The 12,552-nt window shown below is 48.6% G+C and overlaps 1 protein-coding gene across 1 annotated transcript in view; it reads right to left on the reverse strand.

Annotated features, from left to right (window-relative positions):
* alk (ALK receptor tyrosine kinase) overlaps positions 1–9,517 on the reverse strand; it is a 261,813-nt gene extending 252,296 nt beyond the window's left edge. The window contains exon 1 of the mRNA XM_088908651.1: positions 8,773–9,517. Coding sequence (XP_088764777.1) covers positions 8,773–9,517 — 745 coding nt within the window. The remainder of the gene's footprint in view (positions 1–8,772) is intronic.
* Positions 9,518–12,552: the final 3,035 nt, after the last annotated feature.

The following is a 12,552-nucleotide window of genomic DNA, read 5'->3' on the forward strand; positions in this document are numbered from 1 at the left end:
GCAGCTCTTTCAGGGCCCATCGATTTTGCCATTAACACCTGACTGATACAAGGTTTAAATGTCAACAGCCATTGATCGCCCATCCCCTGGTCCCCTGGTGCATGTGCGCTACTGCTAATGTAATTCCCTGTCTCCCTCGCTGGCTGCTCCTCGGCCATCTCCGGACCACAGCCAGCGGGGAGCTCTGACCCCATCTCCATCCGGGGAAAGACAACAGGTCCGATTCAGCGTCGGACGCTTTGTTCCCCCCACCATCTGTGTTTTGGATCTTAAAGCCTCTCTCACTATGAAGTCAGAGACACAGAGTCCAAAAGTGTTGTGACAAAAAAGGAAAATGACTATTATTTATGCTGTACAGCCCATTTGATCATAGCTTGGCAAAACACACTCTGTGTTCAACTCACTGATTTCAGGGTTCCATGGGAGTCACTGGGACACATTGACCTAAAGACCCACTGACCCTCCAGGACCAGGACTGGACACCCTGCAGACACACGGACCCTGCAGGACCAGGACTGGACACCCTGAAGACACACTGACCCTCCAGGACCAGGACTGGACACCCTGCAGACACACTGACCCTCCAGGACTGGACACTCTGCAGACACACGGACCCTCCAGGACCAGGACTGGACACCCTGCAGACACACGGACCCTCCAGGACCAGGACTGGACACCCTGTAGACACACGGACCCTGCAGGACCAGGACTGGACACCCTGCAGACACACTGACCCTCCAGGACCAGGACTGGACACCCTGCAGACACACTGACCCTCCAGGACTGGACACCCTATAGACTCACTGACCCTCCAGGACCAGAACTGGACACCTGCAGACACACTGACCCTCCAGGACCAGGACTGGACACCCTACAGACTCACTGACCCTCCAGGACCAGAACTGGACACCTGCAGACACACTGACCCTCCAGGACCAGGACTGGACACCCTACAGACTCACTGACCCTCCTGGACCAGGACTGGACACCCTACAGACTCACTGACCCTCCAGGACCAGGACTGGACACCTACAGACACACTGACCCTCCAGGACCAGGACTGGACACAATGCAGACACACTGACCCTCCAGGACCAGGACTGGACACCTGCAGACACACTGACCCTCCAGGACTGGACACCCTGCAGACACACTGACTCTGCAGGACTGGACACCCTGCAGACACACTGACCCTCCAGGACCTGGACTGGACACCTGCAGACACACTGACCCTCCAGGACTGGACACCCTGCAGACACACTGACTCTGCAGGACTGGACACCCTGCAGACACACTGACCCTCCAGGACCAGGACTGGACACCCTGCAGACACACTGACCCTCCAGGACCTGGACTGGACACCCTGATGACACACTGACCCTCCAGGACCAGGACTGGACATCCTTGAATCTAAAGTCTTTATGTATGTGTCATGTTATTTCATTTACCAAACCGCTTTATACCATACGGTGTCACGGGAAGCCGGAGCCTACTCGGCAAGCAACGAGCGCAAGGCAGGGTACACCCTGGACAAGTGCAAGCCAATCATACATGGGGACAGTTTGAAGGCCTCAGTAAAGGCTGAGGGGGGAAATTTGGCCCGGACACCGGTATAACTCCCTACTCTTTTTGAGAAATGCCCAGATATCTTTAATGACCACTGAGAGTCAGGACCTCGGTTTGACGTCTAATCCGAAAGATGGCACCCACTACAGTATAGTGTCCCTGTCACTATACTGGGGCATTAGGACCCACACAAACTGCAGGGTGAGCGCCCCCTGCTGGTCCCACTAACACCTCTTCCAGCAGCAACCCTAGCTTCCCAGGAGGTCTCTCATCCAGGTACTGACCAGGCTCACACCTGCTGAGCCTCAGTGGGTAGCCAGTTGAGAGCTGCAGGGTGATATGGCTGCTGGCCGTAATCTGTGTGATTTTACTTAAATAAAAATGAAATAGCTGATTTCTTCCAACTTGCCCGCTGTAGGTGAAGCACTTGAACCAGACAGAAGGTAATACTATCCAGGCAAAATACATTTCCTAGCTGAACTAGCAGGCACCTGAGCTTTGTCCACAAAGCTTAAGTGTTCTCTCATGGTTCTGCTGAACACCTGTTCACTGAGAGAGAGCTGACGCAGGTAAGGAATCTTTACCTGCAGGGCACAAACAGGTACAATCGCACTCATTATCACAGGTTCGTGAATCCAGCACAGCTGAGGCACCTGGAAAATATCCTAAAAAACTTCCAGCCCTGTAGGATGAGGGCAACAACAAAAAAATCCCCTTCAGCAAGACGAGGCCACCTTGAAATACTCGCTTGTTCCACAAGTCACCACAACTCTGCTGGATTTTAAATTTCGGCGATCAAACAAAGCATCACTCTGATGCCTGGGCAGTTCCGAGATGTATTTATTTTTAAAATTCTTTTCACTTATGCGATGCTCCTGTTGCTGGTGTTTGCTCTCTGCTTAGAAAGGGAAATGCTCAAATAAAGATAATTGACTGGAAATGTAATAATAGTAATAAAAAACAGAATGGCTGCCACAGCAGCACTTTTGGATATGAAGCACATCGTAAACACCGCAGACTCATTTCCCGAGCTCTGGAACAGCCAAGCTGTCAATCTGCAGTGTGAAATTGTGTCTGTATGATAGATATTAGCAAACATTCGACTTCTGAATGAAGTCCGTATTACTGCCCTGAGCGCCGTGTGGCAGTGGAAATGCGGGAAACAAATTGGAACCAAGCCTGAGGCTTTTCCACCGACAAGCAGGAAGATGAAGGCAGAACAGCTGCTCTGAAGGGCCACATGCCACCGCAGTCACTTTAAAAACAGATTTTACAGGGAGACCTTGGTAACAGCTGTCGAGAAGCAGAATCCCAAATGAATTTGGGCCACAGAGGAGAGACAGACCACTGCAGTGTTCTTCCCCTCCTCTAGGGGGCAGAGCTCTTGGAGCAGGCCTGGTTACTGCAGCAGGGCAGTGCTCATGTGAGCCCCACAGACCATGACCCAGCATGTCCACTTCTTTCCTGGGCCTCTCTAGTGCACATTCTGTGTGACAATCATACAGCACACTCCAGGGCTTAAGGGAGTGTCCTACACTGACAGGCTGAAGAAACTGAGTCTCTTTAGTCTTGAACAGAGAAGACTGTGAGGAGACCCGATACAAGTTTTGAAATTTCTCAGACAAAAGTCAACAGTTTAACAAAAGTTAAACCAGAGGGTTACTTCAGAATGAACAGTGAAAGATGAACCATAGCGCAGAAGTGGAAATTGTGTGAAAATGCATTTAAAATGGAGAACAGGATGCCGTTCTTTACTCGAAGAGTTGCAGGAGTCTGCAACAGACCGTCCAGCCACATTCAGGCTGAAATGGATTCAGTTCTTACAGCCAGTCATCATTCCTGACTTGCCTAAATCAAAGGGGAAGGTCAGTTCGTTGCTTGTCCCATCCACTGTGTCATGATTCCAGAGTGAACATGCGTTCTCTCAGACTTTGCTATCTGTCTGCCTGTATAGTGCTGTAACAAGGGAACTTTTAGAGTTTAGTCTAGAAGAACTTTTGAAAGTTATACAAAGACAATAAGAGATGACTTATAGTCATCTGTTAGGAAATAAAATATATCAGATGCAAAATCGGATATATTTTGCATCAAGAAATCTACCAAAGCACTGAAGTATTCCTAATGTCTATTGAGGACTATAATGTTCCTGACCGACCCGAACCATTCTCCTCTAATGCGCTAAGCCTGCATTGTGCACTGCAGGTGCATTTAGTGATAAAAAATTTATCCAACAACACATGATTAGCAATGTGTGATAACCTAGCAAAGCTTCTATCAGAGCTAACATTTGTGTCAGGCACTTCTGTCGGAAAGAAGGTCACTGCTGTTTTATTAGTTTTGCCTTCTGAGCAAGAGCCCTGATAAGAGATAGGGAGAGCAAACAGGAGAGTCCAGCAGGCGGAATGAGCCCAGCGACAAGTCAGACAGGCAGCTCAGGCCAAGCGCATTATTAATCACTCCCCGCGCTCTCCTGCTCTGCCTCCAGTGAGGCTGCAGCAGTTTGCCCTTCAAGAAAAAGGTACAGCAGAGCCCTGGCAGCTTCCAGAACCAGATAACATCGCAGCACAAGAAATGAACAGAAGAAAGGTTACAAAGGAGAGGAGCCTTTCAGCCCAACTGGCTGGCCTGGGAGTTAGTTGTTAATTGATCCCAGGATCTCATCCAGCTGTTTCTTCAGAGAAACCAGGGTATCAGCCTCAGCCACATGGCTGGGCAGCTTGTTCCACACTCCCACAACCCTTTGTGTAAAGAACTGCTTGCCGTTCACAATTATAAATGCACATGTGCAGAATATATGTGTGCATGCATATCCGTCTGTGCTTCTGCCCAAAACACAGTGTGTACAACAGGAGAACTAACATAGGATTTGGACTTCCCTGTGTTTCCAAAAATTGTAACTGAAAGCAAGACTTTGTGCAGCAATTCAGCTGTGTAAATAAACATCTGCAATCAACTGGCTGTGTGTCACACTTTGCAGACTGTGTTCCACTTTGATTCTTTGGTTTAAAGAAAGGGCTGTTAGCTGTCGTAAGAGTATACAGTAGGTTGAAATTTCTCATATTTGCAAAACATTTTCTAAGATACAGTTTTCAGTTTGCTTTTATATGTGCTTTTTTCACTTTTCTGCCAGGGACGTCTGCAGATTGGTTTAGTATTAAAATGGAACACTCTGTAAGAAAGGAAATTCATTAGCAAGCTGATAATGAATGTCATCACCTCACCCCCCTAAGAAAACCAATTTAATAAATATGCCTGAAACGGACAGTCAGAAAAACAATGCACATTTGTTAGGGATATAAAATCCAAATACAGCTTCAATGTGTGTCATCTTGATATTTATTCATGGAATCAAGTGTAAAAACCTACTGATACATTAGAGTATCCACTGTGGATTAGTGAAAAGATGCTCTGGGCCCCAGAAAGACAATACACACTGGCCATGTATCTGGCCAGGGTGAGAGACAGTAAGAGAACAGACCCTGACGAAGTACAAGCTCAGTGACCACAATTTGACACAGAAACTGGATACAGGCTGACCAGGCTGCCCAGAGAGGACAGGCTCAATGACCACAGCCTGGACATAGAAACTGGACACAGATAGACCAAAATTCCCAGTGTGGACAGACTCAGTGACCACAGTCTGGACATGGAAACTGGACACAGACAGACCTGGCTGCCCAGAAAGGGCAGGCTGTGTTCCCACTGCCAGGAGGAGCAGAGACACTTTCTGCACAGTGGAATCGCTGCACGATCAGTTTATACCAGAGTTCCCACACCTGCCAGTCTCCACGAGAAGAAAAGAAGAAACTCATATAAACATGAGTTAAATATTAGAGCCGCAGCCCAGTGTGTGATCTTCTGTCACAGCCTGGGGGACAGTGAGACTGTCTGATAATAAGCTTGTGTGATTGTCTTGAACGTTTGCAAATGCTCACTAATTGTTCTATGCTTTAATTGCACTATGGCTTTAACAAAGCTGTAAGTCATCAGTCACACCGGTGAAGCTCTTTGAGTCTGAATTTGAGTTCAGACGCTGAACCTGCAACAGTGCCAATTACCACCCAGGTGAGAGTTGCTCAGGTCCACGGCTGAAGTCCTGCGGTTGTACAGGAGCCTTCAGAAGCTCCAGCCCTCAGATCTGTGTCCTAATTAGATCATCAGAGGCCACCTGATTCCTTCCTGTCTCTCTGTGAGTGTACTGTAACCCTCTTAACCTCTACTGTGCATGACATTTTACTTTAAGAAAATCCTTAATAGGTTAATGAATAGCTTTTTTTTATCCCAGTCTCTTAGAAGTAGATGATTTAAATTTAAGCTTGGGAAGATTCAGGTCTCTGTCCCTGGGAAAAGAAAATAAACTGCCAAACTGTTCCCCTTGAGCCAATACTTCATGGCGAGCTGTTAGGAGCTGAAGGAGACTGGGCCTGCCCTTCCTGAAACTCGCCCACTGACACACAGTGTTATTCACATTACACCTTTCAATAACGACATCCTAGTGGGCACATCTGAGATCTGTAAACTCAAGGGTACTCACTTTCAGCCCTGAAAATGCTTTGTGTTCCATCCACCTGAACTCTCTTTTAATTACTATGACTTTTTTCTTGCATAAATGGAACAGCAGAGGTTTGTTTTTTTCCACAAGCCTTAAGCTGTTGATTAAGGAGACCTTTTAATCACATTAGGCCAGTAAATCCTCAGATCTCTCCCTCTACAGCCACAGTCTTTGGGGGAAACAGAGAAAACAGTTGAACTGCTGCAATTAAGTGAATAAATTTTAAAATATTCCTGCTCTTTAATTAAAAGCTCAGCTGAGCCTCAAGACTGGTGGCTAGGAAGTGGAAACTACATTGTGCTCCTCAAGTAGCTCTGGTGTTGATTAAGTACCCTGTGATGGACACATGCCGAGCAGCTCTGCTGTTGATTGAGTACCCTGTGATGGACATACTGTACACCCAGCAGCTCTGCTGTTGATTGAGTACCCTGTGATGGACATACTGTACACCCAGCAGCTCTGCTGTTGATTAAGTACCCTGTGATGGACAGACACCCAACAGCTCTGCTGTTGATTAAGCACCCTGTGTTGTCCCACTGCAGACCTTGTACAGTATTTGTCTTCGAGCTGGCCCTGACCACTCTGCCCTCCAGACATTTCCCTCCTAGCAGGGGTGACATGATGGGCAAATCTGACTGCGTATCAGCTCTTAACTTTTCCTTCTGATTCAGTATCACATGAAAGAGTAGCAGCTTTGCAGAGTGAGCCAAGCTGAGATCAAGAAAACCCATTTCACCTGTGTGTGGAGCGGAGTTTGACTCAGAAACATGAAAGAGCAAACTGAAAACAAATCTGATCTTTTTCACCCAACCTGAGCTTTCCAAAAGGGCTTAAAACATTGATCAAGAAGCCACAATACCCCCTATGTAGTACTATACACAGTATATAAAAAAGATTCTCGCATTTATGTAGCACCTTTCTATATAAAACTCCTCATGTAGAAATCATTCTATAGGAAAAGATTCTTCCTAAAGGATGCCAAAGAGCCTCACATACAGGAGACCCACGTCACAGTGCAGCCCCACCTGGGAGACACGCAGAGACCCCACTGTGCACTAATTAGAGAAGGCTTACATAATTAGGAATTAGGCACATATTATTTTAAACACATGCATGGGTATCTGTCTTTCCAAGTGAGCCATCACAATAGAACATCATTTGGATAACAGGAAAAAGACATCAATTTTTTTTTTACCGTGATGTACTAGAAATATGAAAAATGATAAGATACTAATAGAAGAAGAAATACGAAAAGAGCTAAAGAGCCAACACAAATTGCTCCTGAATCCACTTATTTGTATTAAGTAAGACATCCTTGAGAACAGAGAAATCTCACGTATCTGATAAGTGACATTTGCCGAACAGTAATTACAGTCATCAGCTCTGGTAAGAGTTTACTGCAGCGGTGATTGACAATGCCTTGCGTCTGTGGTTTTAAAGAATTCTCCTGCAGTAACTGTGCAGCACTTAAGTGGAAATAATGCGCTGCTTTTCCTGTCACAGAGAATCCGGGAAGATCATTTCTGTACCCAAAGGAGCCTCAATATTATAGTGTGTGCTTCCACTTATGCACCGAAAAAACCTCTGAGAAGCTAAAATATACCAAACTTCTCTTCAGTTGTGTCAACACCATACCTTGTATTTAGAATATGTACAGTATGCAATGGCACTGCCCACAGTGAAAGATTCGAGAGTTATAAGGAAACAGCTCCAAAGGCCCAGTGTTTCAGACAACCGTGGTTCTCCATTAATTCTGAAGGCAACTTCAGGCAATATATTAGCCAAACCTAGGCAGCAATAAATCCACCCGATTGATCACCTACACTAGTCCACTGGACAGGGACAGCGTCCCAGGAAACTCTGAGAAGCAACAGCTACAACACAAGGCAAGATAAGCGAACAGCGCAGGTGAGATTTTGTCCTTGTCACTGCAGGACCTGCTCCCCCAACTTTGAATTCCGGTGTTACACCCCGGTCTGCAACTTCTCAGCTACCCTCCCAGAGGAGCCCCAGCAGCGACGGCCGGGAAATAATTTCAGAAGAGTCTGCGGCAACAGCGATCGCTACCAGCGCACTTCGCGTCCTGAAATGAGGCGATTAAGAAAGGACATCGCAAAGCGATTTCGTTAAAAATGACTATTTCCCACTTCCTAACACTGGGTGCGTGTGTTTCTTTTGTTTGTTTTTACCCCTGGACAGGGATGTGACTGTATTACCATTTTTGAATCACAATGATACGTGTCGCAGGTGCGGAGACAGCGAGGGGCGTGCATTCCCACAAACTGAGGTTACAGTGCCACCACTCTGCCTAACACACATGTGAGCAAAAGGGCTCGGAACGAGAGGTGGGAATATAGACTAGAACAGGAAATCTCGTCTCCGACAGCACGTTCCCAGATACAGCCGCTCTTACTCCTGAATGTGGCGCGTCAGGACAGTGTTACCAGCCGAGTTTCCCAAGCACTCCTTTTCCGTGGGCACAGAATACCCCGCAAACACAGCCCGTATTTACCCTTCTGGGGGTGAGCTGTTAGTTTGGAAAGCGGTCCTGTCTGACTTCACTCTGTGTGGCTCCACACACAGCGACAGCCCCACGTCCAGACCCGGAGCCGTGCGCGCCGCTGAGACCGGCCGGCGGCGCGGTACGCTCTTACCTCGGGAGGCGATCTGAAGAATCAGGCGGGGATCCGCCGCCCTGATAGCGGCAGAGTAGCTCTCCTCTCTGCCCGGAATCTGCGCTCTCCGCTCGGGCATGAGTCGGACCCTCAGCCGGCCCCCTTCGGCCCCCAGCCACCACTCCAACATCCGGCTCAGGTCCATTTCCAGGGGAACCGGCGGGCCGTCCTCCTCGACTCGGAGCCCGCCGCAGCCCGCCCGCACCACCTTCTCGCCGATCTCTATGACGACTTGGTTCGATTTCCGGCTGACTTTGCTGAGCCCCAGGTTCAGCACCCTGGACAGCGGCCGCCGGCGTGTGTAGGGCAGCTGCCCGGGGTCTGAGGAGTTGTCCGCCTGCGTCTCGGCGCTCTCCGGCGCCCTCAACTTGGAGTCGAGGAAGCTGGAGACGGTTTTCTGCAAGGGAGCGCAGTGCAGCCGCAAGTTGGAGCGCACGGTGTAGCACACGTCGTGCTCCCGACACTCGCCGTTCAGCGGGCGCTTTATCAACTCAGACAGGTAGGTCCGGAAGAGAGACGGGATGGCAAAATCCACGGACAGGGTTTTCCTCTTGAGTCTGGAGAAGTAGGTCTGGTTGGTGTCCCTTTTGCCGCCGGCTTCCCCGCTGCTATTGATGAAGACGGGGCTGAGGGGGGCTCCCGTTGAGGTCTTCAAGAGGGAGCATCGCGGTTCACTCAGGAAAACGGCTGTCAGGAGAAAGAAATACAGTCCCTTCCTCGTCATGGTATCGAGTTGATATTCCGCTTTGATTTTTCCCTCTCTCTCTCTCTCCTCTCCTCTCCTCTCCTTCCCTCTCACACAAAGACAGCGAGAAAGCCAAGCCGAAATCGGGGAGCAGGCAGGGAGCGCGGATTCCTATTCCTGCTGCTTGTTTTTTTTTATCGTCTTTGGCTCACTTTCGTGTCGCCGGTAGCGCTGACTGCGGCCACGCTCCCTTTCCGGCGGCGGGCAAGTTGCATCCTTCTTGCTGGAAGTTCTGACCCCCGCCGCGTGCCGCGCGTGCCCCTTCTATCGATCCGCTCGTGGAAACGCGCTGCTTGATATGCTCGCCCAGTCCCTCCTCGCGCCCGTCAGAGGCTCCTCGTGGCAGCCTCGCTGCGCCGTAGTAGAAAATTAACAAGTCGTTTAGTCAGCGTGTGGAAGTCGAGCCTCGGAGCCCTCATGATCCGAAAGCGGGTGTCTGCCAGCCAGCCCTGCGCACACACACACACAGAAAGACACACGCAGTGCCGAGCGCGCCACGGCAGCCCTCTGCGCGTTATTTCACGTAATAATGGAATGCACCTCTTCGCGGAGTCGCGGAAAGCTCGTCCTGAAAGTTATGTTCCTTACATTTGCATCAGCCGTTTAAACACCGATCTGTTTCTCGATCGATTAATCGATGGATCGCGTTGTTAACTCCAGATCTCATTTGCATCTCATCAAAGATCTGCTTAGCATTCACACCTCCCCGTGTTGCCGTACACTACACCTCCTGATTGCGTGCAGCCCGCTCGCGGGCCTTATCGTTCCTTATCGTCACTATCGTTTCTTATTAGTTACCTGAACGCCCCTGGTGCACAGACGTACACTGAGTGTTTGTGTACTGGCAGCCCTGTTTCCTTTCACACAATTTTAAGGTCGCCGTTGCCCCTTCCACACTTAAAATACTACCCCTCTGATACCACACCCTCCTCCGCTCGCCTCTGACGTCATTACCAGCCCGCCAGCCGTCAGAAGCGAGGGCAAATTCAACTGCAGCCTTCAGGGGCTTCTTGGACCTTTCCGCTGGGGCGCGATACGACGGGAGGTCTTAGATTCGGTTTTCGCTCACACTGGTAAATGGTACCAGAGGTTTCCCAGAGGTTGAGTCACAGCTAAGTTCCAGATGGCGTCATCCTTCCCAATTCAGAATAAGAGCGAACTACCCCCCCCCAAAAAAAGACCAGCACACAGACTTGAAAACAACCAGGCCCTGTGTCCCAGGAGCTCAGACGGGTTCTGAGCCTGATCTGAGCCGGAGAAAGAGAGCGGTGAGCGGGGAAACAGTGAATTTATTCACAGCCCCTCTTTCTGGACACGGCTGTTGCCGTGAAGCAGGCGCGGAAACGCTCGTGCTCAACGCGGGTTTATTTATCCAGTCTTCAACACGTACTGGCCGCCAGGATACCCCAGCTGAGCCAAGGGCACCCCGATTTGAGAATCAGCAGATTAACCCCCCCCCCACCCCCCGAAGGAATTTCGTGAGCGCAGTGTTAATCCATCCGCGAGCTTCTGTGTTGCCGAACAGTCTTTGTCCGACGAAACAATACGAAGATAAAGTATGTGACACGTTCTCGCTTTTAAAATTCACAATATTTTCCAGGAAAACATCCATGGAAAACAAAAAAAATAAATGATTAGGCTTAAATTATGTAAAATAAATCTGGACAAAAACCTTAAATGTTACAATAAATACGTTTTTTAGTCACTTGTCTTAAAAATACGCATATTTTTCGATTTCTTGCGATTGTGCATTTAAAGTACTTTTTCTTATTTCCAACCACTAGGTGGCGGGAGTAAAGCAAAGCTTGTTGCATACTGCAGTGCACAAAGTATTTTCTAACGAGCAAAGACGGACTGGGAGATCATGAATCGACTAGATATAAAGAGGCTTGCGATTATGCCTATGGTGCATATGTATCTTATGTTACATTTTGTCAGGCCTTACTTTACAAATTTTTGTCAGACTCAAAATTTGTCAGACTTTCAGACTATCAGAATGTACAAATTTCAGTTTAGCTCCAAAAAATGTGTCTGATCTATTGACGAATATTGACAGCCGGAAATGACATAATTTGGATAGCTTTGCTGCCTCACAGCGCTGGGACCCTGGGCTCAGCTCCTGGGGTGCTGTCTGTGGGGAGTTTGCATGTTCTCCCCGTGTTCATGTGGGTTTCCTCCTGGTGCTCCAGTTTCCTCCCACAGTCCAAAGACATATTTGACATCTGGTGTGAGTGCTTGCTGGGATAGATTCCGGCTGGCAAATGACCTGGATAAAGAGGTTGAAAATGGATGGATACTGTCTAATATGGGACACCAGGCCTGTGAACTTTTCTTCCTCTGATGACTTCTGATGATGATCACTCTGTTCTCCTCCCCACTGAGAGCTGGTGTGTGGGGAGAGTACTGGCGCATCATCCAGGTGGGGCTGCACATTGGTGGGGGTGGAGGGGAGTCCCCATTACCTGTAAAGCGCTTTGAGTGGAGTGTCCAGAAAAGTGCTATATAAGTGTAAACAATTATTATTATGATGATACTCTTTGTGACCTGAAGATCTCTATCCCTCCTCCGCCTCTGAGCTGGACCCTCTCAGTGCGCTGTGTGTGTCTGTGGGTGGCACACGTGACGTGACAGAATACCCAGAGAGAGAGTATTTGTTTCTAGTTGCCCTTTGATTGCAAAAGACCATTTAAAACAAATTACCCTGTCAGAGCCAGGCGCTATCTAATAGGTCCCAGGCATGGCAGATTAACACCCGGACTAAAAATCTATTAAGTGTTCGCTAATTAGGTACAAATCGCACCGAGGCACAGCGGCATCCTTTTAAAACCTAACACAGTTGGGTGATTTCACTCTCCCTCATTAGCTGTAACATCAGCCTACTTAGTACCACCACATATCCCAAACTAAGCAGATAGATAGATTTGTTTTGTCCGAAGGGTTGTGAGAGAGTGGAGCAAGCTGCCCAGCCATGTTGTTCAAGTTGATACCCTGCCTTCTTTCAAGTTGGATGAGAT

The sequence above is a fragment of the Atractosteus spatula genome, chromosome 2 (genome assembly GCF_055471065.1).
Source record: "Atractosteus spatula isolate fAtrSpa1 chromosome 2, fAtrSpa1.hap1, whole genome shotgun sequence".
In the NCBI taxonomy this organism is placed as follows: domain Eukaryota; kingdom Metazoa; phylum Chordata; class Actinopteri; order Semionotiformes; family Lepisosteidae; genus Atractosteus; species Atractosteus spatula.